Genomic DNA, 27607 nt, shown 5'->3' on the forward strand with positions numbered 1-27607 from the left:
TGGTAGAAGAGATTAAAATGGATATATTTGATCAATTAGTACTAAACAAGAGTACATAAAAAATTTTAGATTAAATTATGATCTAATTGGATTGATTTAAATTTAAAAAATAAAAAATTCGTATGTATTCAAGTTCTATGATGAGAATAAATACAGTAATTGTGTCTACTCTTAATAATTGAAAGATGGAAATTGCGAAATTGATGCACGATAAATAAAATAGAAAAAGAATGGGAGAGTGAAGATATCCATTTGTCAATTATTAGGAGAGGAAAAATGAGAGATAAATATTGATGGAAATAAATATAACTGTTATCTTTCACGGGACCGATAAATGTTGATAGGGATAAACTTTGTTAACATACTTATTTTAAATGGACAGTGTTTCTTGTTAATTTATTATTTTTTGGTGACTGAAATAAATTAAACAAAGAAAAACAAAACAAACAAAACAAGAAACTGCCTAAATAGAGGGACAGTCCCGTTTAAGACTACTCTTAAACTCCTCCCAAGGTGAAAGAAGCTCCACATGCGAAAGTTGTAACTTCATCGCCATCTTTGCCATAGTATCTGCCACCGTGTTTGCATCTCTCATAATCAAACGAAAGTCAACCCGCCAATTCCAATGCATGATATCTCTTATTTTGAGCACCAGTGGATCAATAAACCCAAAACCATCTTGAGTAACAAGATTAAATGCTTCCACACAATCCGTCTCACAAATAACATCTCGTTGACCCACATCCCAAGCTAAGAGATATCCTCTCCAAATAGCAAACAATTCTCCTTGAAGAATACTATTACTCTCAATCATTCCCAAACACCCCCTTTGCCAGCTCCCATTACAATCTCTAATAATACAAGCAAAACCAACACTATCACCCGAACCAAAATAACTAGCATCACAATTAATCTTAAAAGTACCAATGGATGGGGGATTCCAAAAACCATTTAGAGTAGAGGGAAGGGACATACGTTGTAATTCAAAGATATTCCTAAGCTCCTTTTCTGAAGTTAATGCCAGACAAATCACTTTTTTCGGAGGCCAAGTTTCAGCGGGATTAAAGATGTCATTATTCCTTGCTCGCCATATCCACCAAAGTCCCGAAAAGAACTTGAACGGATGCTCTCTGCTATGATACAAGAACCAGTTCTTCAAATCCAAAGGATGACAAGAAATATCCAACCTATGCCAGACAAGCTGAGCTTTGGGACAATCCCGAATACAATGTAAAACCGATTCCTGGCTAGAAAGACATCTTGGACACTTATCCGACGACGACATCCCTCTTCTAAAGCGAAAACTTGCAGTAGGAAGAGCCTCCTTAAGACACAACCAAGCCAAAAATTTATGCTTTTCCGGAACAAGCTGGCGCCAAAGCCAAAGCCAATTCTCCCGCTCCTCCCAACCAAACAGCTGCTTACACAACCACAAGTAACCATTGCGAGAGTTATAGACTTTGGCAGCAGACCCACTCCAATACCAACCCACTTCCGGACCTGCTTGTTCATCTGGATTGTAAGAAAGAATATTATCTTTCAGATTTTGAGATAAAGGAGAATAAAGAGTATCCAAATGCCACCTACCAACCGACCAAATATCCTGTATCCGGAGATTCGAATAAAAAATGTGAACATAATCGATCTCATTAGATAACCATCCTTCTTTCCTCCAGCTAGAAAACCAAAAATTCTGGTTCAAATCTCCAATACACCAAGCAAACCCATCCTTCAACACTTCCCAAGCCTTGCAAAGACACCTCCAAATGGGAGAGTCCTTGTTCTTAGGATAACTAAAACAGTCATATAGAGATGATCGGTATTTGGCATCCAACAATTGGACCCATAGCTTGTTTGGCTGCTGGAAGAAAGTCCAAACTAGCTTCCCAAGAAGAGCAATATTTACACAATAAGGATCTCTAATCCCTAAACCTCCATATTTTTTTGGAGTAACCAGTACCTTCCAACTAACAAGATTCAATCCTCTTCCATCAACTTATCCTTTCCAAAGAAAATTCCTCATCATAGACTCCAATTTACTAATGATTCCTTTGGGAAAAATAGAGACCTGCATCTGGTACGTGGGAATAGCAGCGACAACAGAATTAACCAAGCAAAGTCTACCAGCCCGATTGACTAAACTTCCTTTCCAGCTTGCTAGCCTACTCCGAATCTTATCCAGGACACCATTGAAAGCTGAACGAGTCACTCTAGAATGGCTAAGGGTAACTCCAAGATACTTGCCCAAGTCCTGGACAAATCTGATAGAGGATATCCCAGTGAAAACCTCTTTCCTTGTTGCAGAGACATTCTTGGAGCAAAGCGCTTTAGACTTCTCCACATTAATCTTCATCCCAGATGCTTTGCAAAAAGTCTCTAAAATCAACATCACATTTTGCACTTGTCTCTTTGTAGCTTTACAGAATAGAAGCAAGTCATCCGCAAACATTAAGTGGGATATTCTTGGTCCTCCTCTAGAAATAGCAACCGGTTCCCACAAGCCCAAATCAACCTGATGACTAATAAAGCATGCCAATCGCTCCATACACAACACAAAAAGATAGGGTGACATAGGGTCTCCTTGTCTAAGACCTCGGCTAGGAGTAAAGCCATTCAGACGACTCCCATTCCAAAGAATAGATAAGGAAGAAGCAGTGACACAATTCATAATCAAATTAAGTGTAGGAATAGGAAAACCAAAGCTTTTAAGGGTATGAGCTAAAAACCTCCAGTCAACTCTGTCATAAGCTTTCTCCAGATCAATCTTAAATGCCAATGTGCCTTTCTTTGATTTAGTCTTCTTCATAAAGTGGAGGACTTCTTGGGCAATAATGATGTTGTCAGGAGTTCCTCGTCCCGGAATAAATCCTCCTTGAAGCGGGCCAACAATCTCCGCAAGATGAGGACGAAGCCTATTAATAAGGACCTTCGTGATGATCTTGTAAACTACATTGCAGAGACTAATCGGCCTGAAATCTTTCATAGATACCGGTGATTCAACCTTTGGAATGAGAACTAGTAAAGTCTCCAACATTCTCGGATCAAGAGGAACACCGGAGAATGCTTGCTTAACCATCTTCCAAACATCAAGACCAATGATCTCCCAATATTCTTTGAAGAAGAAAGCTTGAAACCCATCAGGACCCGGAGCTTTAAAAAAGTTCATGTGAAAAACCGCTGCTTTGACTTCCTCCATAGTAACTGGTGCCGTAAGGTTATTGCAAGCTTCCTCATTTAGAGAAGGAAGAGGCACATCACCAAGGCAACCCAAATCAACATCATCCAAATGACAGAATAAGCTTTTATAGAAAGACTCTGCTTCTTGACTCAGAACCTCTGGATCAGTTTCCCACACTCCATCCTTGAGAAAAAGGCCATGAATCTTATTATGCTTCCTTCGCGCAAGAGTTTGAATATGAAAGAATCTTGTATTCCTATCCCCGAACCTTACCCACTGCTCTCTGGACTTTTGGAACCATAGGAGCTCTTCTTACACTAGAGTATTATTATAATCATCAAGCAACTGTCGCTCTTTCTGACGCAAATAAATACTATCCACCACTTCCAAACGCTTTTGTAAATAATTAATCTGCTGCTCTAATTCACATTTCTTAACAAAAATGTTACCAAATACCTTCGAGTTAAACTCTAGTGAATTCTTCTGTACTTCCGAAAGCTTGCCATGGATTCCTCTATTACCAGACCACCATGACTGGTTCACAATATCCCTATACCCAGGATGAGTAGCCCAAGCAGCAACAAATCGGAAAGGTCGATTCCCTTTAGGCTGAGGACGACCTTTACAACGCACCAGAATAGGGCAATGATCAGACTGAAGCCTATTTAAAACTTCTGCATAAGCCTCTGGAAAGATAGATAACCAACTATTATTTATACAGACTCGATCAAGCTTTTTTGCCACGTCAACATAATTTTTCACCCTCCTGTACCAAGAAAACTGCCTCCCAATAGTCTTCAGATCAAACAAACCACTATCCCCTAATGAAGTAGCAAACATGTCTGCTCTTTGATGAGAAAACTGACAGCCCTTAGATTCATGAGAAAATTTGACTTCATTAAAATCACCAAGAACAATCCAAGGTCCTTGAAAAACCATGGATTGTGCAACAAGATAATCCCAAAGGAGAACCCTTTTATTAAATTGAGGACTGCCATAAATACCACTACACCTCTAAATTAAATTATCAAAGTGAACCTCAACAGTAACACCCTGATCAAAAGCATCAATTAACTTACAACAAACACCCTTCATAGAGGATAGAAACCAAATACCTCCCTTATGCCCCTCTGCTTCTACTATACCAACAGAGTGATACCCCAATCTTTCCCAGAATAATTTTAAATGCTGAAAAGGGGAGTGAGTTTCAACCACAATAAAGAAAACAGGTCTAAATTTCCTAACAAGTTCCTTGCAATGCACACGGGCTAACTTATTAGAAGCACCCCTAATATTCCAAACAATCATATTTAAACTATCCATAGATAATAGGGACAGAATAAATAAGAACATAAAACTCTAAACAGAATCACCAACCTCAATAGGTGGTTTGTCCTGCGGTACTGGCACACTCTGATCCTCAATAATTGCCACCTTCGGACCTCCTGACACTGCACCTGTCATGCTTCCATCTACTAAGGTTTCCTCCATTGTGCCACCATTTTTATCAACTGGCGAGTTCTGCAAGGAGGAAGGCCGAGGACGCTTCCGTAGAGAAATTCCACGACGTGCAGGAGTTCTGCGTGATGGAGATGGCGCAATTTCATGTTTTTCTCGCTTCCCCATCCTAATGCCAATTGATTTACCTCCATCACCATGCAAATTGGGTCTTGGAACCCTTCTCGAACCAAACTTGTGCTGCTTTCCATCTTGGTCCTTCAAACCTGATGACTGGCCCATTGTGAATTTTCCCTTACGGAGCACTTGTTGCCAGCCCTCTCCATCATCCATGCATGCCTCATTAACATGACCATCAGGCACGTGAGGAGCCAATGATTTCGTAACCACATCCTTCCCTTTAACAACTCCTAATTTCTCACCCAAATTACGAGGATTCTCACCCAAATCACGAGCTTCTGATTCAGCCTCTTGTTGAATCTCGTAATTGTTGTGTGGCACTAGTGTCGGGGCTTCATTATTTTTTTCATCACCAAAGGAATTCCCGTTTCCTTTCAAGGACTCCTTCTCCATTCACAACGATTTATCATGCCCATATCGTGCACAAGTAGCACAAATCAACGGTAAACTCTCGTACTCCACTTCATAAGTCACACCCTCCACTATAATATGTTTGTTGTTAATTTATTATTTAAAATGGACTATTTATTTTTTTATTATTTAAAATTGTTTATCTTTTTTATTATTTAAAATATTCTATTTTTAAGAGTTTGGTACGATTTAAATCATTAATATTTTTTATTATTTTTAAAAATTATATTTAATTATATATATATAAATACATATATCTCGTTGAAATAAAAATCCATATTGAACACGACAGTCTAATAAGAGAGAAAAAGAATTATGACAGTTGAATTAAATTTCTATTATATAGAAAGTGTTCATCTTCTCCATAAGAATTCCAGGAACTAGAGTGATTTATAACATGATGTTCTTCTTACTTTGGAAAGTTTTAAGCTTGAAGATCATCTGGATCTCTTGATGAGCAATGATGACCTTACCACACACGCAAGTTACATCAGAATAACAGAATCCTTTTCTAATTACTTTTCACTAACTAACTTATTACTTAATTACATCATTACCCTTGACACCATGCTTAAACTTAAGTGTTCATAAAATAAAATATAAAAGATGGGAACGTGTAATAGCCAGCCATTGCCCAGCTTAGAATAATCCGTGGAAAGTGAAGTACAACTATATAGGCCATTATTGAAAAGCATATATGCTTTTCATACAATGGGGTTGTATTAATTCCGCTAACCATGGCACATTTTATTTTACTTTTGGTTTTCTATTTCACCACTAGCTTGGAATATAATAATCCATTGTGATCCACTACTACTCCAATTCCAAGGACAGGAGGCACCGCTTATTCCGCGTTTGGCAAACATTCAAAGGAATCAACCAACCGACCCTCATCACCTTTAACTTGCGCATGTTGGCGTCAAAACTTTCAACTCCTCCGCTGAATCCAATTTCAGTTGGAACTTTTTACTTTGTTTCAGTGTGGCTTCTCAAAAAATAAGTTTATTGGGCTATCGTCGGAAAAGCGGTGTACATCAAAATCAGCACGCAAAATCAGTTATGAGTATAAAATATATTAAAAATAAATTAAATCATTCATATATTTATATATAAATATATTAGTAGCTAATTTTAGTGTACAAATAGTATTTTTGTTAGACAAATTTAGCAAATATATATTATTAATTGGTCGAGTGGCACACTCGTCCATTTAAAAAGTGTAAAAGATTCAAACTAATAAAATTTAAATTCGTCACAAATTAAATTTTGACTTATCGAATTATATGAAAGAATACCATTAAAAACACTTAATTAGATATTACTAACATGTCTTAAATCCATGTTAAACGTATGATAAAAAAATATTTTACTAAAATTTATTAAAAATATATTTTTATTTCAATATATTAAATATATTAGAAACTTAAAAAAAATCTGTTATTCTAACTTAATTGGTTTTTAAAAAGATTTGATGAATCAATTTGATTTTTAAATAAAACAAAAAATTACAAACGGACGATTCAGGTAGTAGAGATAGTAGGAATATGTAGAAGGTTTACAGTATATTTATTTAATTTATTTGAAAAATATTTGAGTCAACATTTTTTATTAACATTAGAATATGTTTTGGTTAATATTTTATTTTTATAATATTATAATTTAAAATTTAAAATTTAGTCTTTAGTATTTAGAGTTAATAAAAAATAATAAATTTTATTAGTGATATAATTGTTCTACTTATATTTCACAGTTATCTCTAAATAGGGTGTCATATGACTTTTGTTTTTTTTAATTTTAGTTTCTTTTAGAAAGGTAACTCTCTTCATTGTATGGAATATAATTCTTGCAGGAAAGTTACGTTCACGCTATTTTCTTGATTCTTTATGTGTTAAAGTTATCCTATTCTTCTTTTCCTTTTCCTCCCTAAGATAACTTATTCTTAGCTTATTCACTCATGACTAGGACATGTTATTCCATTTTTATTCATGTATGTAGATGTAACTATAAATCATTGCTCGCTGCTGCACAAATTTCCCTGTAACTTTGGTTAAGGAAACGAAATCACACATAAAGAAAACAAGAAAAGAGGAAGAAAGATAGTAGCTGCAGATCAGATCAACGTAACATATAAATAATTTTGGCTGATTTCTGAGGATGATGAATTTCAAAAAGCCTCATCACACCGCGGACCCGAGGGCTATTCAGCCGGTGAGTACACTTTTTCAAATATATTTATGAGGAATGCTAGGGGTCAGCAACTTTTGTGATTTGTAGCTATCAAATAGTCATCAATGATGATTTTAATGGTGTGAGATTGGTGTGAGATTTCATCCAATGGCTCACTTTTCTTTGTTGGTTACATGCTGGCCAGAATTTAAAAAAATTGCTGCCCTCTAGACTTTTCCTATATATAATTCAAAGTTAGATAGATTGATGTGCCAAGTAGGGAGATTTATTTTTCACCTAATATATACATATTATAATGAGAAATTGAGATTACGGAGAAAAATGAAAATTATAGATATATATATTTAAATCTTTTCAATTTTTTTTGTCTATCCCTATGATAACCACTTTTATAGTTGGTCTATTTTGCACTTTATTTTACTTCATAAGTTGTTATCTTTTATAGATTTTATTAGAATTATATTGACAAACATAAAACAATTATATTATGTATATAAAAAATTAAATATTAATTATTTATCTCATAAGAATACATATTTGGTAGTCATGATTTTCTTTTTTTTTTTAAATTATACTGTTGTAAAAAGTTTTATTATTCAGCTATAACATGGGTTTACTTATTTTATTATAACATGTTTTATTATTCTTATAATTAATTACTTTGTTAAACAAATATATAATAATCAATTTGTTGACTGATTTTTTAATGTTTATAGAATATTTTTCAACATAAAATTCTAACTATATAATGAATTTAATTTTGATTACAACCATTTAAAAAGAGAAAGGAAAAAAAATGCGACTTATAGTAGAAGTGTATGTAAGGAGATGGCATCAATCAAGGGAATAGTAGTGGTTTAGGGTTTAATTTTAGTAGTGTTTCATGAAAATAGTATTTACTTTTAAAAATTTGTTTTTCATATTAAAGAACAATATTTGTTTAGGGTCAAGGTGAAAATTATCATATAATGCCGTAATGCATGCAGGTTGCAGATAACTTCATAATAAAACCAACTGGACTCAACATCGTCTGGGGAAATGATCCTCGATACTGGAAAGTAACCGAGTGAGTATCATAGTCACTTCAATTAAATTCTTTTCTCTTTTCCCAATTTTATCAAAATCAATATCGAATGTTGTATCATATATCTTCCGCCCGGTGTGTTAGAGATAATTACTCCCTCTACTACCAATTTAAATTTTTTAATAAAATAATATCACAATATAATATTAGAGTTTATATATTCTAAAAATCTAGAGTTCAGATTATAGTTAATCCTAAAAAACGAATTTTAGCAAAAGACTAATAAAAAAAGAAAGAAAATTTATATAAAAAAAATTTACGTAAATTAAAAAAAAAATTGTGTTAAGGATGTTCAATGAGTTTTTGTATTCGCATGTTAGGTATATTTTGGTCACAACACTCATTCGACACTTATTTGATACGGGTATATTCGATCTTCTGTATCTTAATAAAAAATAAAAAACACTTCTTTAGATACACTAAACATATCTATCTTTTTAAAAAATACTATCTATCTATCTATCTTTTTAAACATACCTTTTTGCCACGTTTTTTAAGCGTAGAAAAAAAAATGTGGTCAAATCTCTAATCAATGACCACCCTCATAAAAATGTGGTCATTGACCACTTTTGGAAGCGTGGCAAAAAAAAACGTGACCATAGGCCTTTTTTTTTTGTAGTGAATTTTACAAAAAAATTGAAATTAGTGTGTCCGCGTATTTTATATTTTATATCTATTTATCTAGTCTTTGAATTTTACAAAAAAAATTGAAATTAGTGTGTCGGCATGTCTTGTGTTGTGTCGTGTACTATATCTATGCCAAATGCGTTCTTTTTATTGGAGAAATGGTATCATAATTAAATCCTTACCATGCATTCTCATTACACTCACATACACCATGATGACATGATTTCAGGAGCGAGGCAGAGTTGATACAAGTATCATGGCTGGAAGTATCAGGAGTAGTGAAGGAATTAAAGAAGGGGAAGAAATACAAAGTTGAATTTGAGTTGAATGTGAAGCGTGATGCATTCGGTTGGGATGAGACTCAAGTACTTGTGATGGCCAAAGCAAGCAAAACAGGGAGGTATTCATTCAAAGAAGCGAAACTATCAGGTTGTGAGGGTCACGTGACCATTCCATCAGGTGAACCTCTTGAAGTGTCGTTCCCAGCAGCAATTTCAGATTCTGATGCCAATCTCTACTTTGGATTGTATGAAGTGTGGAGCGGTAGATGGAAAGGTGGCATTCAAATTATCAAAGCCAATGTCACATGCATCAATTGAGAGTGCACTACAAGTCTAGAACAACATTATTATGCCCTTCGGCAGACATATAATTAATATATATATATAAAGCAATAAAGGGTTTGCGATATTGCCATGCATGAAAATGATTGTAATAAGTCAATTGAATTATTATGTTTATGATGATATTTTATTTCTGTTTTTTGTTCAGTATGTGTGTGACCAGGCCATAATGTAATAATATAAAGAATAATATTACTCATGCAAGTCTATTTGTTAATCAAATTCAACTAAGTTGATCTAATATAATAAAAATTAGTTATGACTAGTATTATTCTAAATTTTATTCTTTAACTTGGTTAGATTTTATTTATAAAAAGACTTAGATTTGTAACATTTTTTTTGGTTTTCTACGGTATTCCTCAACCCGACAGGTCAAAAATTAATCCGCTGCGGTACTGAATTCCATTTAAGGGTTTGCCGCCAATAAATTGTTCCATAAAGACTTGGATTTGTAATATTATTCTACAAGTTCTCTTCCTCTTCAACCTATTGGTTGCTTTTTCGCTATTTTACGGGCCACCAGTTTGTTCTTACTCTCTTTTGTTTGCAATCACACACACTTGATGTACGAATTGGTGGCACAATCACGTTCTCACGCCCATCTCACTTTGTATCCCTCAAATATCTATACATCTTTTTGAATTAGGAGAGTGAAAAACACCTATTCTATTGATGTACATAATCCTCTTTGATTTTCAATGACATCTTCAATCGATATTAACATTTTTGCATGGGATTTCAATTCAAATGTTGTAATTATTGAGACGAGTAATGATGCTGCTGAAATGATCCTAAGGTGTCATTTTTCTTTTATTTTTTTTTTTGTGTAATTTATATTCTCAAAAGAAATCAAAGTATCAAATTAAAACATCTAAAACTCCACTATATATAACATCTAAAAGTCATACAAGCATTTTCTTTAATAAATTAGACTGGAGCGTTAATGATGTCTACATTGAAGGGTTATTTGAACAATAATATTTGGTTATTTTGATTCAAAGAATATTCAAATTTCAATTGATTTGAACAATCATACTACTACAGTGATATATGAGGCATGTTTCTATACTAAAAAAAAGGTATCTAAGATAATTAGCATTCAAAAGTCATCTAAGAACTAGCATGCATAATATGCCCAATATCATAGTTAGTTGAGATTTAATGTAAAAATTGGTTGGTGTTCTTTCTCCTAGTAGAATTGTAATACTATATATGCATAATGGCTTGTTTCGTATCTAAACATATAAAATGATGTAAATCATTCTAAGGTTGAAATCATTTCACATACTCTTTTGCGTTTAAGTATTCTTAACCATAAAATTAGCTATAAAATTGGTTGTTCTTTGCATCAAGGTGATATTAGTCTTTTAAATTTAACTTAGAGTCTCTTAAATCTTTAAAGAATAATATCGTCAAACTTTTTTCTATGTACTATAAAAAAAAGCATTTAAATAATGTCTCCCAAAAAAACATGGCAAAAACCACATTCCCAAATAAGGATTAAATCCCTCCAAATAGCTTGAAGCTCAACCTTAAAAACACTAGCATTATCTAATTTCCGAAAACAACCTTTTACCCAACACTCATCAAAATTACAGATAATGCATCTAAACTCTAATGACCCACTAAGAAAATTCTAACTAGCATCACAATGAGATAAGTAATATACTATAAAAATATAATTTTTTCTTAAAAGTGTACAAATCTATAAAAAAAAAAATTATTTTATTTATTTAAAAAATATAAAAAAAACAATTGTAAAATCTTAAGATAATTATTTCTAGAGGTTAGAATTTTAGACTGCAGTAAAACACAGGTAATTTTGAATGTATGTCACAAATTAAAAAGTTCTGCTAATACATGTGCTATGTGGGAATGGCAAAATACTGCTATGAGTATATATTAAAAATATTATAAAAAAAATATTTCACTAAAATTTATTAAAAAGATAAATATTTTATATTTTTAATACATTGAAATTTGAATATATAAAAGTTTAAAAATTTTCTATCATTATATATTTTTAGAATGTGACTTTAGGACATAACAGATAAATCCCAGATTAAATTTTATTTCTTAACCTACGGTTAATCTACAGCTTCAGCTCAAACTAACAAGCTAAGTGGTAATACTTCTTGATGATCATCTAAACATCTCCCACTCTGTCATCTTCACTAGATGTATCATCATACTCTTGGAATTTTCTCTTTCTAAGGAGTTTAAATTCTTCCTGAAAATAAGATATTAATATTAGTTTTATAGTAGATAAAAGAATTAGAATAGGAAATGGAGAACAAATATAAGATAGAACACTAGTGCAATTTTGTTTTTTAAGGAATGTTATGGACCATAATGGTCTGAGTTTTCAATGATGTAAATATAAATAAAAGAGAGGATAAAAGAAATTTTTCTCAACTTAGTTTTCAAGAACAATCACTTGGATCATGAATGCTTAAACTTCGTTTTAAAAGCTATATCAAATCCAGCATGCATCATAATATGAACAGAAGTAATAAATGTCTATTAGAAAATGAGTACTTACTTTTTCATCTCCACCATGGACAGTTACATTCTCATCTGCTACCATATCAATACCAGAAACAATACCTTCATCCTGTTGCTTCATGGTTTGGTCAATTGGATCATCATATATGAGATAAACTGTTGTTTCCTTCACTTTGAATCCATACCCCAAAACAACAGCAACAACCTGCACTTTGTCACTGGCTTCAAGATTTGATAAGACACTCTGCCAGTCTTCACCTTTAAGTGAAGACAAGGTATCTCCCTCATAGACATGAGTGGTGGCTTTTGTGTAATTTATGATCATCATATTCTTTAGAGTTATTCCTTCAGATGCTATGATGTTTGAGGAAGAAGAGTAAACAATGCACAGTATCACCGCCTTCAAGCTGCGGCCATTAACTTTTGGAACTTCAAAACTCACAGAAGAACCTTCACTGCTGAAGGTTAACCAATCAGGATTGTTGTTTCCAGGAAGCAAAAAATCTCCAGCTAAATTGCTAGTAAGCTTCTGCTAAATCAAAATATAAAACCAAGAGAAAAAGAGATGAACTCTTTTGGTGATTAGCATTGTTTCTCCCAACATGTTTCTGTCTTAAGAATTACAGAGACCAACAAAAGATGTATAGAAAAAAGATTGAGACAAACCTGTGAAATTCTCTGAATGAGTGCTTTTGTGATTAAGCAATTCATTCCCATTCGGATTAAAATGATATTCAAGGAGTTCTCTGATCTAGAAATGTAACCTTCACTGCAACAACCACCTAATGCTGAGGTATTCATATTTGAGACATGTGATGTTCTTGATGGTGCTTCCAGTTCCTTAAAATTTGTGACACTAGAAGAAACTAAATTTACATTTCCTGACATGTTTAGTTGTGAGCCACATTCCAATTGAAGATTCTGAACCTTTGGAAGCTCTTTAATGATGGATGATAGGCCTGCATGGGAACTACTGCTATTGGATACCATTATGGAAACAAGATTTGACAGGTCCAAATTTGTATGCATTTGGGGTGAGAGATTATTTGTTGGAGAGGTCCATGACCAGATGATTGAAGGAAACACATTACGACACAATCCTTCGAACCCACACAAAGAAATGTAAACAATGTTGTTTAATCTTGGTAGTGCATAGGGAACTTTGGTTATAGCAGTGTTATCTGCCATCAATGTTGTCAAAGATTTCATTTGTTCTAAGTCCTCTTCCAATTTGTCAATCTTTGTACATCCAGACAGAATGAGAGTTTTGAGAGATTTTAATTTGTAGATGCTTTTCGGAAGCACTCGAAGGCTTGTACAATCTTTCAAGTTGATTAGAAGAATTCGTTTGAGATGTCCAATGGTGTGGGAGATTGAACACAATCTTGGACAATCTTTGAGTATTAACTTTTTAAGATTGGGCAAGTATGAAAAGTCTGGAGTATGTGTCAAGTGTTCGGAATGACTAAGATTGAGAATTTTCAGTTTCTTCATCATCTGCAGGAATTTTGGAAAATAAATAAAACAATGAAAGAGATACCTTATTCCTAATTGAAATAAGAATTAAAAAGAAAAAAAAAACTATATATACCTGGCCCTTCTTCCATACATGTTGGAGGTAGCTATATTTTAAGTCAATGGCAACTAAATTTCTTTGATCAAACTTTGCTTCTGTATATCTTGAAGGGCATCCATGCCAGCATAGCCATCGAAGGTCTGTCGAAAGGTGTTTGAAGTTTCCTTTAAGTTGCACACCAGCAAGTTGAAGTAATCTGAGTCTCCTCATGTACTTAAATGCTTTGGTCTTCAAACAAATTGGATTCATCCTTGATAACTTCAAAGCAATTCCCTCGGTAGCTTTTGTTCCCTTCAAAATAAAAATAACAAAGAAGTAAAAAAATCTCAGTTAGATAACAAATGGCAGCTAAAAACCTTATGGGGTAAACAACTTCAATTGAGTTTTGAAGTCCAATTTGCTAGTAGGTTCAAATAGCTATAATAAAATCAAGTCTACCAATCCAAAGATAGCAGTGTTAATAAAACTGAAACTAACAACTTTAGGAAGAAAAATTATGTTTGGAATTCTTACCAAGTCTTTTGATAATACATCAAGCACCTCCTCTGAATGCCATAACCTACTACGTTCTTCAGGTTTTGTTGGAGAACTCTCGCGAATGATTTCTCTTCCCATGTCTCTCAGCAAACCATGCATTCGAAGTTTATTCTTAGTGTCAACAGTTACAAGACATCGCTCCAAAAGAATACTTATTCCAATTCCAGCAGAATGTCCACAACCATTTAGTATATCAGTGACATCATTTTTGTCCATTCCAATAAAGAAAAAAGCTATATCAAGGAATATTTCTCTATCTTTGTCATCACTTAAACCATCAAAGCTTATCTTAAGCTTCTTTTGCACTTCTTTATTGGGAATGCTTTTGAGTTTGTTCAAGACACTCTTCCACTCTTTTATTCCCCTTTCAAACAAATGTGACCCAATGACCTCAAGAGCTAATGGCAAATTCCCACAATAGGAAATAACTTCACCACAAAGTGTAGCAAATTTTTTCCTAGGACGTGGTTCTTTGAATGCATGCCAACTGAAAAGTTCAATAGATTCTTCCTCATTCAACCCTTCCATTTTGTATCTTTTGTCAATTTCAAGCCAACTAAGAAATCTTTCATCTCTTGTTGTGATGATTATTATACTCCTTGGACAGAACCATTTATAGCTTGCAGCCAAAGCATTAAGTTGCTCCAATTTATCCACATCATCAAGTACAACAAGTATCCTTTTCTGTCCAAGCCTTTTCTCTAATATTGATTTTCCAGATTCTATGTTCTGTATCTTTATTTTTGTTGTCTTATAGACAGAAGAAAGAAGTTGCTGCTGCAAATGAAGGCCACCATTATCTTGATCCCAAACTTCCCTGATATTTAAGAGGAAACATCGACCATCAAACTGACGGCAAATTTTATTATAAACTGCTTTGGCAATGGTTGTTTTACCGATCCCTCCCATGCCCCATATGCCTAATAGTAGAGGATCTTCTGATTGATGGCTTTTTAGTAGTTCAATCAGCTCTTTTACACGAGATTCTACTCCTACTGGATGATTAGCAATGAACAATTCATTCAGGTCTAGCATATGAGTAACATGTTCAACAATCTTCTTAATATCCTCACTTTCATTCCTGTACAAAATGAAGTGGAGATTAGATACACAATTGGTTATATGAGTGTATAACCATTTTCCATCAAGAGAAAGAACCAAGAAAAAAATGTTGCAAAAACATATTAAATTACCTCCAATTTTGAACAACAAATCCAGCAGTGGAACCGACATCACGGAGTGCTTTCCTCCAATCCTGCTCTTTGACTTTATTTTGGGGGTTTTTCTTTATAAATTCTTCAAAAGCCTCTCCAAATTTACCAGCTTGATTTCGCACTTCCGACGGATCAACATGGTGGAACACTGGCAACACCTTTTGAGTTTGATTATTATAACATCTCATTATGTCTTCCAACTCCTGCAAGCACCATTTTGAATCTGCATAATTTGGTGACAAAATGATGATAGAAATTCTAGACTCTCCAATTGCTTTTAGAAGGGAAAGTGAGATATTTTCCCCTCTTGCTTCCTCATCATCATCCTTGAAAACATAGATACTAGCATTTTCAAGAGATGCATGAAGATGCGACATGAAATTGGAACGAGTGTCTTTGCCTCGAAAACTCAAGAATACATCATAAGGCCTTTGCTGAAATAGACAAGAGGAAAAAAAAATCAGTTACACTAACAATAATCAGTGCATTATGTTTCAATCTTCAAATGCACAATTTGATAGTATACTAGGATTTAGAAATCGCAATACATTTGAAAATCAATGATGTAACTTCGGACGGGTTTAGTATGCAACTGCTTTGATGTAGTACTAGTCAAGGCATTAAACTTTCTTTTACAACAGCAGAATTTTGTTTTGTTTTCCATAGCATGTATGCATACACATTGATTAAAAGTTTTGTTGATATATTTATAATATATAGAAGTTAATTCCTAAATGGTAAGTATATTTCAATTTCTGTTCTGAGAAACCATAACATCCTACCAACCTGAGGCTTAATAGATGATTCTTTCAGATACATTTCTCTTCCGATGTCTTGTATCAAACGATGCATGCGAAACTTGTCCTTCTCAAACGACACAAGACTATGATCTTCAAGCCCTTTGATTGCTTTTAGTGCCACTACCACATCACATCCAGCTTTTTGTAATATTTGAGTTACATCATTTCGGTCCATTCCAATAAAGAAATGACTCAAATAAGCTAGCACAAGAAACATTTGCTTCATATCATATCCCAAAGAATCAATGCTTTTTCTTAAAACTTGCCATACATCTTGAAGGGGAAATCTTTTAAGCCTTTCCAATACACTGTCCCACTCTACTCTACTTCTTTCAAATAATACAGATCCAACCGCCACAAGAGCTAGTGGCAATCCATCAGAATATTCAAGTGCACGATTGATCAGATCAGCATAAGTCCTTTCAGGAGTTGCTTTCTTGAAAGCACTCTGACTAAAAAGCTCAACACATTCGTTGTAATCCATTTCTTTCAGTCTGTAAACATGATTAATTCCAGTCTCATTAAACTGATCATGTTTAGTCCTTGTGGTGATGATTATTATACTCCCAGGACCAAAGCATTCACAAGTTACAGGCAAAACCTCTAGCTCTTTTTCACTTCTCACATTGTCAAGTACAAGCAATACCTTTACACAACGAATTCCTTCCCACCATATAACACTTGTTGAGTCGAAATTGCAAGCTTTTGTTGCAACTTGTTCTTTGAGAAACAAAAGAAGCTCCTCTTCTATAATGCCCAAAGGCCACCTTCTTGGGAAATCCTCCATCCTTTCATCTATGTCCGGGACAAATTTCCTCACATCAAAATTGTGACTAATTTGATTGTAGAGGGCTTTGGCAACTGTTGTTTTACCTATTCCTCCCATTCCCCATATTGCCATAATGAAAACACCATCTGATTTCTTATTATCTAACAGTTGAATCAAATCTTGCACGTGAGAGTTTACTCCCACTGGATGTTCTGCAACGAATAAGGCAGTTGAATCTAGCAAAGAGGTAACATGTCCAACGATACTATCTATGGTGTTGCTTCTATCCCTGCAAAATGTGAATCACACAAGGTACACAAATATCGTCCAATATGCACATTTATCACAAGAACATGGCTCATAAGGAATGAAGTTTCTCAAAGCATGAAATTTAAAACTATATAGTATATACTCTTCCCATTTCATATTAAGTGATTTTTTTCATTTTTATTTTTGTTACAAATTAAGTGTCTTTTTCTAATTTCAAAAAGTAGCTAATTAACTTTTTACTTATCATGCTCTCTACTTTTAAATAGAAAAAAAAAATTGAACAGATTAAAATATAGAGAAAAAAAAGGAGTAAATGGTTAAATTAGTCCTGAAAGATTACTCGTTCTTCAAATTGGTCGCTGAAATATTTTTTTCATCAAATTCGTCTTTAAAAATTTTTAATTAGTCATGTTAATCCTTTTGTGACTTTGTTTGTTTATGGTGTCAAAATTTGCTAATATGACAGTCACCCCAACACACATTTAGAAATCTTAATTGACTATTAACATGATTAGTTTATAAAATTAGATTAAATCAATCCCAAATTGAGGGATTCTAATGTCTCAAGCTCTCTCTACAAATTAGGTTTTGATTTGATCTAATTTCATAAACTTATTATGTTGGTAGTTAATTAAGATTCTTTAGTGTGTGTTGGAGTGTCATTTAACGTGTTACGGTAGCAAATTTTGACACCATCAATAAACAAAGTGACAAAAAAACTAACATGACTAATTTAAAATTTTTAAAAAACGAATTTGATTAAAAAATTCTATCGGAGACCAATTTAAAAAATGAGTAATTTTTCGGGAACTAATTTGACTATTTACTCAAAAAAAATATTGAAATTAATAGATAAAATAAAATCGATTTCACCTTAGAGAGACAATATCATTTTGATAGGAACCAATAAAATTTTGATTTAGTTAACATGTGCTCTAAAGTTTACAAATTAAAAAAATATTATTAAAAATATAAAAAATTTAAATTTTTAATACATTTATTTTATATTTATTAAATAAAAATATTTAAAATTTTTCACTCATGGTAAGTTTATTATGTACCCTAAAAACACATATTAATCCTAATATTAGCTAAACCCATCAAATTTTATATACAACTATTTTGCACGACATATGGTTGCACAACTCTTGATATCACATATTGTGGAATAAAAAATGAAATTAAAATGAAAACTAGCATTATGGTTGCTCTAACTATACTTTATTCCTTTCCTTTTGATTGTTTATATTTTCAACAAAATTTAATTGTGCACAACCAAAAAGAGACTTGTAATTACCGAAAATTGGTGAGAAACCTTGGTGAAATGGCAGCAGCTTCTTTTAGCGCGGTCCTATAACTCAACACCTTGGCTTGATTGGTTGAAGTTCTTGCAAGAGTAGCCAACAAAGCTTCTCCGAAATGGCCAGTCTGATTAAACACTTCCTCGGGATCTACCTCATAGAACACAGGCACAACTTGCTGACCTCTGCTGCTGCGATACTCCATGATTTTCTCAAGCTCTTTCAAACTCCAGGTTGTACAAGCAAAATCGGTAGTGAAAACTACGATAGAAACTCTGGATCCTTTGATTACGCTAGATAGTATAAGGTCTTTACTTTTTGGCTTCATGTAGTTGTCCAGAAAAAGATGCACTCCAGCACGTTTGAGAGCGCCAGAGAGAAGTGAAATGAAAGGGTGGGAAGGGTAGTGGGGTTCGAAACTTATGTACACGTCATACATGATTGTTGTGTGGGGATTGAATGTGAATTCGGGGTCCTGGTTTTGGGAAGACATGGAAGCGACTGGAGCGATGAGGAGGATGAAGGGAGTTAGGGGAGAAGTAAACAGAGAGCTGATCTGATAGCTTTCAAGTCAAGTCATCAAAGTGAAAATGGGGGGAAGATGGTGGGAACTAGAGGGGAAATAAACATGGTGGGGTGGCGGACTTTAACTTAAACATTATTAAATGGTTTTTTTTTTTTTTTTTTGTGACTAAACATTATTAAATAGTTTAATAAAAAATATTACAATAGAATAATCAAATTCGTGCGAAGTGAAGATGATGATTTTATTTAGAAAGCGAGCGGACTCGAATGAATTGAATCAAACAATTTAAGACATTATTTTCATCATATTTATATAAGAAAAAGTATAGATTATCAATATATTATCTGTCAATTTATTATCAATAATAATTAATTATTATATTTTAATTACATATATAAAGAGACACATCTAAAAAATATATTTATAAAGATATTTCTATTAAATATCGTCATTAAAAAAATATTTTAGTTAGACACATCTATAAAAATACTTTCATTATTAAACACAGTTATAAATAAGAGTTGGCAGAAATACTATTGATAACATAGCGAAATTGTTTATATAATTACCAACGATATTTCACCATTAAGATATTACGTTGATATTTAACGGTCTAAGTATTATATTAAAGATTCGGCTAAAAAATGAAAATTCACAAAAAATAAAGTTAAGAAATTCATTTAGTCATTTATAAAAATATAAGACTTTTAATTTACGTTCAAAATGAGAAAATATATAGAAAATGAATTCTCTCCATTTTTTTTTCAATTATTTAGTAAAATATAAATTTTTATTTTATAAAAGTATAAACTTATTTTTTATTTATTTATTATGTTGAAACTATTTTTTTAGTATAATTTTTTTTTAAAATTTATGTAAATTATAATTTTTAAAAATAGATTTTTTTTAGTATTTTTATTTTTAGTACTAAAATTTTATCAAACACATTAAAAAATAAAAAATATTTTTATATTTTTAAAATTTTAATAATATCCAAAAAAACTCGTAATAAATAAATAAATAAATTTATTATTATGCTCAAACATAACTGTTAAATAAAAAAAATTTACATAAGATATTTAAATTTAAAATTATTTTTATTCTTTCAAAAAAAATTTTAAAAATATCATTTTTCTAAAAGTTTACTCAAACGAGTCTTTAAAGTTGTGTTTGTTTATATACACGAGACACTATAGAGACGTAAAATCATATTTGGTAGATAAGACATACAAAAAGATATTATGTCTAAAGATACTAAATTAATTTATTTTGTATCCATTTTGACAGGAATAACACAAAGACACTAACAAGAGACACAATTTATTATTTTTTTTATTATTCTTATTTTTTTATATTTATTTATTATTATTATATATATTTTTTAATTTTTGAATAAAAAATAAAAAAAATAATTTTTATAATTTATTTTAATTTATCACAAATAAAATATAAAAATATTAATTTTTTTAATTTTATTCTTTATATTTTATTCTCAATATTTTATCTTGTTTTATTTTCAGAACCAAAATACGGTCTAAGTAATTTTAAAGTTCTCTACTCTACATGTGGTGTTCAAATTTAACTTAACTAACATATCATTTAGGATAATTCTCTGGTGCTGACACTCAGCATGGTATACTTTTAAGGTGTGTCATAATGAGAAGGTGACGAGTAGAAGGTAGCTTGGTATTGGGTCATAGTTAGGTGTTGGTTAAGGATAGGTGGATTTTGGGCATTTTTTTCCTATGAGCTCCAAGATGATATTTATTATTTTGTAATACAAAATATATATGATTAGAGGTCGAGAATGCAAGAAAATATTTTTTAAAATAATGAAAAATAAAAAATATTGAGCATTTATTTTTGACAATCACTACCTTAGGTGTATTTTTGGACTAAAGTTTGGAGTAGTAATGATTTACTAAGTGAGAGAAAAAAATTAAAAAAAATAGTTCTTCATGATAAGAGTAGATTTATGATTAGCTTATTCTTTCTCATATAAATAAAATGTTCTTAGTACTGCTAGTTAGTGAGTTTGCGAGTTACAATAACAGTTTAGGTGGCTAATGTGCTGATTAGAAGTGAGTGCTATGTGTATTTTGCTGAATTTTATGTTGTAATTAGATTATATTTGATGTTAATAAAGTATTATGTATTGCAATTTATGTGCCAATTCTCTAAAGTCATAAGAAGCCATATGAAAGTAAATTGCGATGGATTTTTTTTTTGAAAATTAAGTTTAAAAATTTAAAATTAAAATGTACCACTAAAGGTTTAATAAATTTAAAAATATTTGAGATTAGAGTTGAAATATGTTAAATCTCCCTTAACTTTGTTAACAAATTAATTATAAAAAGATTGGTTAAGCACAAGTATTAGCAGATGGTGGTGGAAAAAATTTTAAGAACATTAGGATTTAAAATTCAAATTGAAATAATAAAGATACAATGAAATAAATGTTTTGAGAATTGGGTTGAAAATATTTAAATTTCGTAAACATAGTTAATAAATAAATTGAAGAAAAAATTGTTAAGCATGACCCACGTACCAGTAGTCATTTTTCAGCTTCCACGCGTCACCTTTTTACTATGACACACCTTGAAAGCATATCATGCTGAATCAGCGTCAGCACCAGAGAACTTTCCTACCATTTAAGGTGGTTACTCCAACCAAGATTTTATGATTTTTGATGAACGGATTCTTGACGGTTTAGAATTCACAAATGAAGTCTCGTTGCAATATAGTTTCTAAACCAACACTAATCCTTTCATGCAAAAATTTTAGTTGTCACAAGTACAAACCCCTAAAATCTATAAACCGAAGTATTTAAACCTCGGGTTGTTCTTCCTAGGAATTGCAATAAAGTGTCCTTGTTATTGGTTATGAGGTATATTTTGGGATTTTTGATAAGAGACATGAAAGATAAATGGCAAGGAAGTAAACTAATAACTAAAAAGGTCTTGCCAAGATTTGGTGGTCAAGGATCTCTATCCTAATCTGAAGGATTACCATGTGTTCATAATACGCAGCGGAAGAAAAGAAAGTAATCCTTAAAGATCTATTTTGTACTTAAATTTTATTCCAATAATATACAATATATATAGATCAGATCTAAATACCTTTAGACGCTTTAGTAAAAACTTTATTCTTCGATTGTACGAAGACTCTATGCGTATCCACACCGAGACCAACATTTGCTGTCAACTCCTTGACCAATGGACATCTGATCTAAATTGAGAAACCTCTAGCAACTCTTTGCATGCGATTAAATTCTTCTCCAAGAATCAGGCTCACATACATTTATGTGTGTAGAGGTAAAGGAATAAAACCCTTGTGTTTTATTCTCGTCTCTTTCTCATTCCTCTACTCTTGGCATACATATATATAGTATGAGATTTGTTACTGATTTTAAATTTGATTCTAAATTCAAATTTAAATCATATCTTGTTATTTTAAACTTGAATCTTTCAAATTTATGAATCATATCATAACTCAATTTGAAACAGAATCAGTTAGGATCTCATCCAAATTTAGAATTCAAGTTTAGAAATAGAATAACTAATTATTCTCAAATCTCATATAATATTCTCAATTATCATACTATTATTATATTCTTGGTGCTAGCAAAAAATATAATAATATTCCATTTGAATTAATATAATTATTTATTTGATCAAATCAAATTAATAATTAAATAATTCTACAGCAAAGATTAGAACACTCGTTAGTGTGTGACCCCATAGGTTCAATACTAAGCGGGTAGTAAATTAGTCATACTAAATTTACTAATCAAGGTTGGCGTCTAGCAACACTCCTCAACGACCCGATAGTATGAAGTAATATATTTTTACTAAGAACCTTAGAAGAACAAAATATAATTCCTTCCATCTTTCCAGCTCTTGGTTAACCCTTAGAGTATGGTTTAATTGTCAAACTCTAACTTGTTACCATTATTATAATGAACTGTGAATGACCTAAGAAACTCATTTCTTCATTCATTCAATCCCCTTGGTCAAGGTTTTATTCATCTCAGTCATTATAACCATAGAGCTCAAACTCTTTACCGAGAGTTGACGGATTCCTTATTGACTAATCATTAATTCTACAAGTATTTAAATCATACCCAATATCCATTCAACTAGCACCCTAGGGTATTAGGTGTCCGAAATCAAAGTATAATAAATACATTGTTAATTACTATGACAGTCGCAGGTCAAAGGAAACTCTATTACTGTGTTCATCTTGAGAATATCCTATTGACAAATATACGGTAATTATAACCATTAGGAATTCTCAAAGTGAGTCAGTTCAATGGTCATATCTCTATATGCACCATCTATATATATAATTTAATAAATGAGATCTATTAATCTTCATCCAATGAAGACCATTATATATATATTGATCTTTCCGGATTATTAATGTCCTTTTTAATAATCCTATGACCAAGAACAATTTAGATTAAATTATAAAAGATTTATCTCTCAATATTGTGATCACTATCACAATAATAAATCTATAAATTTAATCAAGGACGTTATTATATTAACATTTTAATATAATAACAATAACAAATTATTTGACACGTGATTGATTGGATTGTGGTCATACTACTTATTCCCAACATAATCACTAACCACAATATGAGAATTGGCAAGGATCAACCCCATTAAGTCATCCTCTAACTAATAAAGAAAAGTCAAATGAGCTATGTCAATCCAAGTCCATAAGTCCTAGTTCTCCACCAAATCAATTAGTGAGATCTAGCGTTAATGGCTTCCAATCGTCAATCACTTGGACATTAGTAACTCAAGAGTTTCTAAGTTACCTTCCCAAGCCAAGAGCATAAAATTCTACTCTAACATCTTCTCAAGCATTTTGATAAACACTTGGAAGGTATGAAAGAAAAGTATGGTAAATCTACAACAAGAATAAAATCTAACAACAATTATTGCAAAGAATTAACGAAAGCAATCAAAAGAAGCACAATTATTATGAATTACCTCAACTTGAATTGAAAGGAAAGAGAAGGAACAAGAGTAGATCTACAACAAAATATAGAAGCAACATAAAGGAAATTACAACAAAGGAATAGAAGAAGATGATTGCAACAACAAAGAATTGAGAAGCAAAAGTAGAAGAAAGCATGAATTAAATCCTAGATCTAAGAACTAATCCTAATCCTAGAGAGAAGTGAGAGCTTCTCTCTCTAAAACTAAACTAAACTAATCCTAATGAGTGTGTATGTGAATTATGGTGTGTATGATGATGATTCCCCTTCAATCCTTGGTTCTTATATGCATTTTGGCGCCAAAGTTGGTTGCAAACTGGGCCCCACAGCTCTCAAAAATCGTTGGGCACATTTTCTATTTAAAAATCACGTGCGCCCACCGACGCGTACGCGTACAGTGCGCGTGCGCGTCCCTTGCATTTTCGCAATCCACGCGTGTGCGTACCGTGCGCGTTCGCGTGGATGATGTTTCTCAAATCTTTGGCTTTTTCCATGTGTTCTCCACTTTGCATGCTTTCCTCTTCATTCCTTTGATTCATTCCTAGCCTTTTCAACTTGAAATCACTTAACAAACAAATCAAGGCATCTAGTGGAATCAAAGGTGAATTAAATTTAGCTAATTAAAGATCTAGAAAGCATGTTTTCACACTTAAGCACAAATTGGGAGACAATCATAAAACCATGCTATTTCATTGAATTAATGTGGGCAAAAGATGATGAAATCCCCTAAAATCAATACAAGATAAACACTACAAATGGGTTTATTAATCTCCCCACACTTAAACCAAGCATGTCCTCATGCTTAAACCAAGAAAGAACAAAGGGTATCAACATTTATTCAATGTAAACTAATCTAAATGCAAACTACCTATATGCAACTATCTACATGAATGCAATTGCTTGGTCAAAATAAATCAATTTCCAAGAATACATATATGCACAAGGGCTAAGGGTATTAACAACCATGCCAAACCATAATTGAATTGAGCTATTAAATATTTTTACAAACTTGCATGAGGAGTGATGATCATAGGTGGAAAACATGTAATTGAGCAATCGAACCCTCACCGGTAGTGTTTGCACTCTATTCGCTCAAGTGTTTAGGGTTGATTCACTCAATTCTCCCCTAATCATGCTTTCCAAGATTTGTTTTTCTTCTAACAATCGACATTTATTTCATGCATGCATACAAGTATCATAAGGTCTTTTCATTGGTTGTAATGGGGCTAGGGTCAAGGTAAGATGCATATATGGTTAAGTGAGCTTGAAATTTAAATCTTTAATAAGCTTAGACTTTCCACCTAGCCTATGACATCCTATACAATTCAAAAAGCTAACCTAACTACTCATTCTTCACTTTTTAACATACTCATGCATTTTCTTTTCATTTCACAACATTTATGCATTGATCCTTATTGAACTTTGCTTTGGGGCATTTTGTCCCCTTTTTATTTCTTTCTTTTTCTTTGTTTCTTTCTTTTTCTATTTTTTCTTTTCTTTTTCATATTATTTAATTTTTTTCTTTTTCTTTTCTTTTTTTTCTTTTTTGCTTTGCGATATATACAAAAACATCAATGCATAAGGTTTTACATTCATTACACATGAACATATACCCAATTCCCAACATTTACAACAAAAATACAAAACTACCCTTTTATTCACCCAATGTCCCAAGGTTCCCACACTTGAATGATACACATATACTAGCCTAAGCTAATCAAAGATCCAAATAAGGATATTTATTGTTTTTCGCTTTAAGACTTGTAATGTGCTAAATTAAAGAACAAAGTGGGTTAATCGTAGGCTCAAATTGGCTAACAATTGACGATAAAAGGTAAGGCTATTTGGGTAATTGAGCTCATTGAAATGATGGCCTCAATCATATAAATATATGAATACACAAAATAATGGACATAAAGAATCAAACAAATCAAATATTACAATCATAGAAAGAGAACAATGCACACAAGAAGGGAAAATAAGTGGTTATAAAATGTAACCACACCATTAGGCTCAAATCTCACTAGCTTGTGTTCTTAGCTCAAAAACCATGTTCCACAATATATATATAATTCAAGCAAGTTCTATGAAAAGCTTTCACTCAAATCAATTGGTGCCCTATAGATAAAAATCTTGAAAATTTTCATTATTTTGACTAAGCTTATTGTGTATATATATGCAAAAAATAAGAAAATACAAATAAAAATCCTAAAAACCTAGAATGGAATGCAAAAGTGTTGAAATTAGAATTTGTCACCCAAAATCGCCAATCGGTCGGACGACCTCCCCACACTTAAAAGTTTGCACCGTCCTCGGTGCACTCAAAGATGAGCAAGGGGGTACGACGACTCTCCGGATTGCTACCTTCAGCTGGTAGGTCAACCGGTTGTTGCGTGTTCTTTCTTCCGCTTCCATTTTTTCTTGCGGTGCATCATTCATGAAAAACAAAAATATAACACCATAAGATGAGAAAACAAAAGCAAGGAAGCATACATTGTTGCAATGAGGTACTAATCACTAGAATTGAGTGAGTGAATTAGTGTGACATTAATGACAAGTAAGTGTGTGAATTCTAAATTGCGCGTGGTTTAGAACACACATTAGCATAAAAGCTATGTTACTAAAGAAGCATGCACTTTACTCATTCTAGTATGCTTGAGATGCTTTAAGTAAACTTGTAAGTTAAAACAAGCATTAAAGAAGCATGAGAGCATTCAAGCTAAAAGCGTATGGATGCATATGATCATGTAATACAATGCATTGAAGTAAATGCACAACATCCATCAAGAAATTACATAATCGAGGAAAAGAATTCAAATCACATGGTGGCCAAATCATGCAATTCAAGAAGAGTTACAAGCTCGAAGGCAATTCTCATCACTTGGTATTCTTAAAAGGTAAGCATGAAAAACTCAAAACCAAGTAGCAAAATATAACCTCAACAATAGAATCCAACAAAGATTATAAACATAATGATGTTAAGATAACATCCCTTTTTAATACTCAGCAGCACTTAATGGTAAACAAGAATAACAATCCAACACTTACAATGAAAAAGAGAAAATAAAATGAAAACTAACTAAAACTAACTAATCAACTAACTAACTAACTAATTAGTTAACTAAAATAAATGGTTATCAATGGTGTTTGGGAGTGTTGGATGAGGGTAGAAGAAGGGAAGAAGAAAGGAAAAGGAAAGAAATGGAAAGAGGAGAAGAAAAGAGATGTGTTGAAGGAAGGACATCCGCGCGCATGGCGCGCGCGCGCAGATGGTGGTGCAATCGACGCAACGCGTACGCGTACATGGCGTGTCCGCGTCGATGGCTTATTTTGAGAGTGGCGCGTACGCG

General features: G+C 32.4%; 2 protein-coding genes across 2 annotated transcripts; one reads left to right on the top strand and one right to left on the bottom strand.

Moving 5' to 3' along the window:
• The first annotated feature begins 6990 nt into the window (after window positions 1–6990).
• Window positions 6991–9970, top strand: LOC112727931 (protein PHLOEM PROTEIN 2-LIKE A9). Its single transcript, XM_025777878.3, has 3 exons — window positions 6991–7435; window positions 8401–8480; window positions 9355–9970. The coding sequence occupies exons 1-3, from the start codon at window positions 7382–7384 to the stop codon at window positions 9722–9724; spliced, it is 504 nt and encodes a 167-aa protein (XP_025633663.1). The 5' UTR covers window positions 6991–7381; the 3' UTR covers window positions 9725–9970.
• Window positions 9971–11673: 1703 nt separating this feature from the next.
• Window positions 11674–19338, bottom strand: LOC112727932 (disease resistance protein RPP2A). Its single transcript, XM_025777879.3, has 8 exons — window positions 18717–19338; window positions 16367–17438; window positions 15560–16014; window positions 14343–15447; window positions 13845–14120; window positions 12920–13750; window positions 12291–12782; window positions 11674–11978 (listed from the first exon to the last, which is right to left on the bottom strand). Exons 1-8 carry the CDS (start codon window positions 19211–19213, stop codon window positions 11895–11897), a joined length of 4812 nt encoding a protein of 1603 aa, XP_025633664.2. The 5' UTR covers window positions 19214–19338; the 3' UTR covers window positions 11674–11894.
• Between the last annotated feature and the right edge of the window lie 8269 nt (window positions 19339–27607).

This window comes from Arachis hypogaea, chromosome 12 (genome assembly GCF_003086295.3).
Source record: "Arachis hypogaea cultivar Tifrunner chromosome 12, arahy.Tifrunner.gnm2.J5K5, whole genome shotgun sequence".
NCBI classification, from domain to species: Eukaryota; Viridiplantae; Streptophyta; class Magnoliopsida; order Fabales; family Fabaceae; genus Arachis; species Arachis hypogaea.

What these genes read in the sequence shown, in the direction of transcription:
- LOC112727932 (XM_025777879.3), bottom strand. Translation starts at nt 19,213, where the DNA reads ATGTCTTCCCAAAACCAGGACCCCGAATTCACATTCAATCCCCACACA. An exon ending in ATGTATTATCAAAAGACTTG is followed by an intron (nt 14,121 to 14,342) that starts GTAAGAATTCCA and finishes TTTATTTTGAAG; the next exon opens with GGAACAAAAGCTACCGAGGG. An exon ending in TCCATGGTGGAGATGAAAAA is followed by an intron (nt 11,979 to 12,290) that starts GTAAGTACTCAT and finishes TCTTATTTTCAG; the next exon opens with GAAGAATTTAAACTCCTTAG.
- LOC112727931 (XM_025777878.3), top strand. Translation starts at nt 7,382, where the DNA reads ATGATGAATTTCAAAAAGCCTCATCACACCGCGGACCCGAGGGCTATT. An exon ending in ACCCGAGGGCTATTCAGCCG is followed by an intron (nt 7,436 to 8,400) that starts GTGAGTACACTT and finishes TAATGCATGCAG; the next exon opens with GTTGCAGATAACTTCATAAT. An exon ending in CGATACTGGAAAGTAACCGA is followed by an intron (nt 8,481 to 9,354) that starts GTGAGTATCATA and finishes ACATGATTTCAG; the next exon opens with GAGCGAGGCAGAGTTGATAC.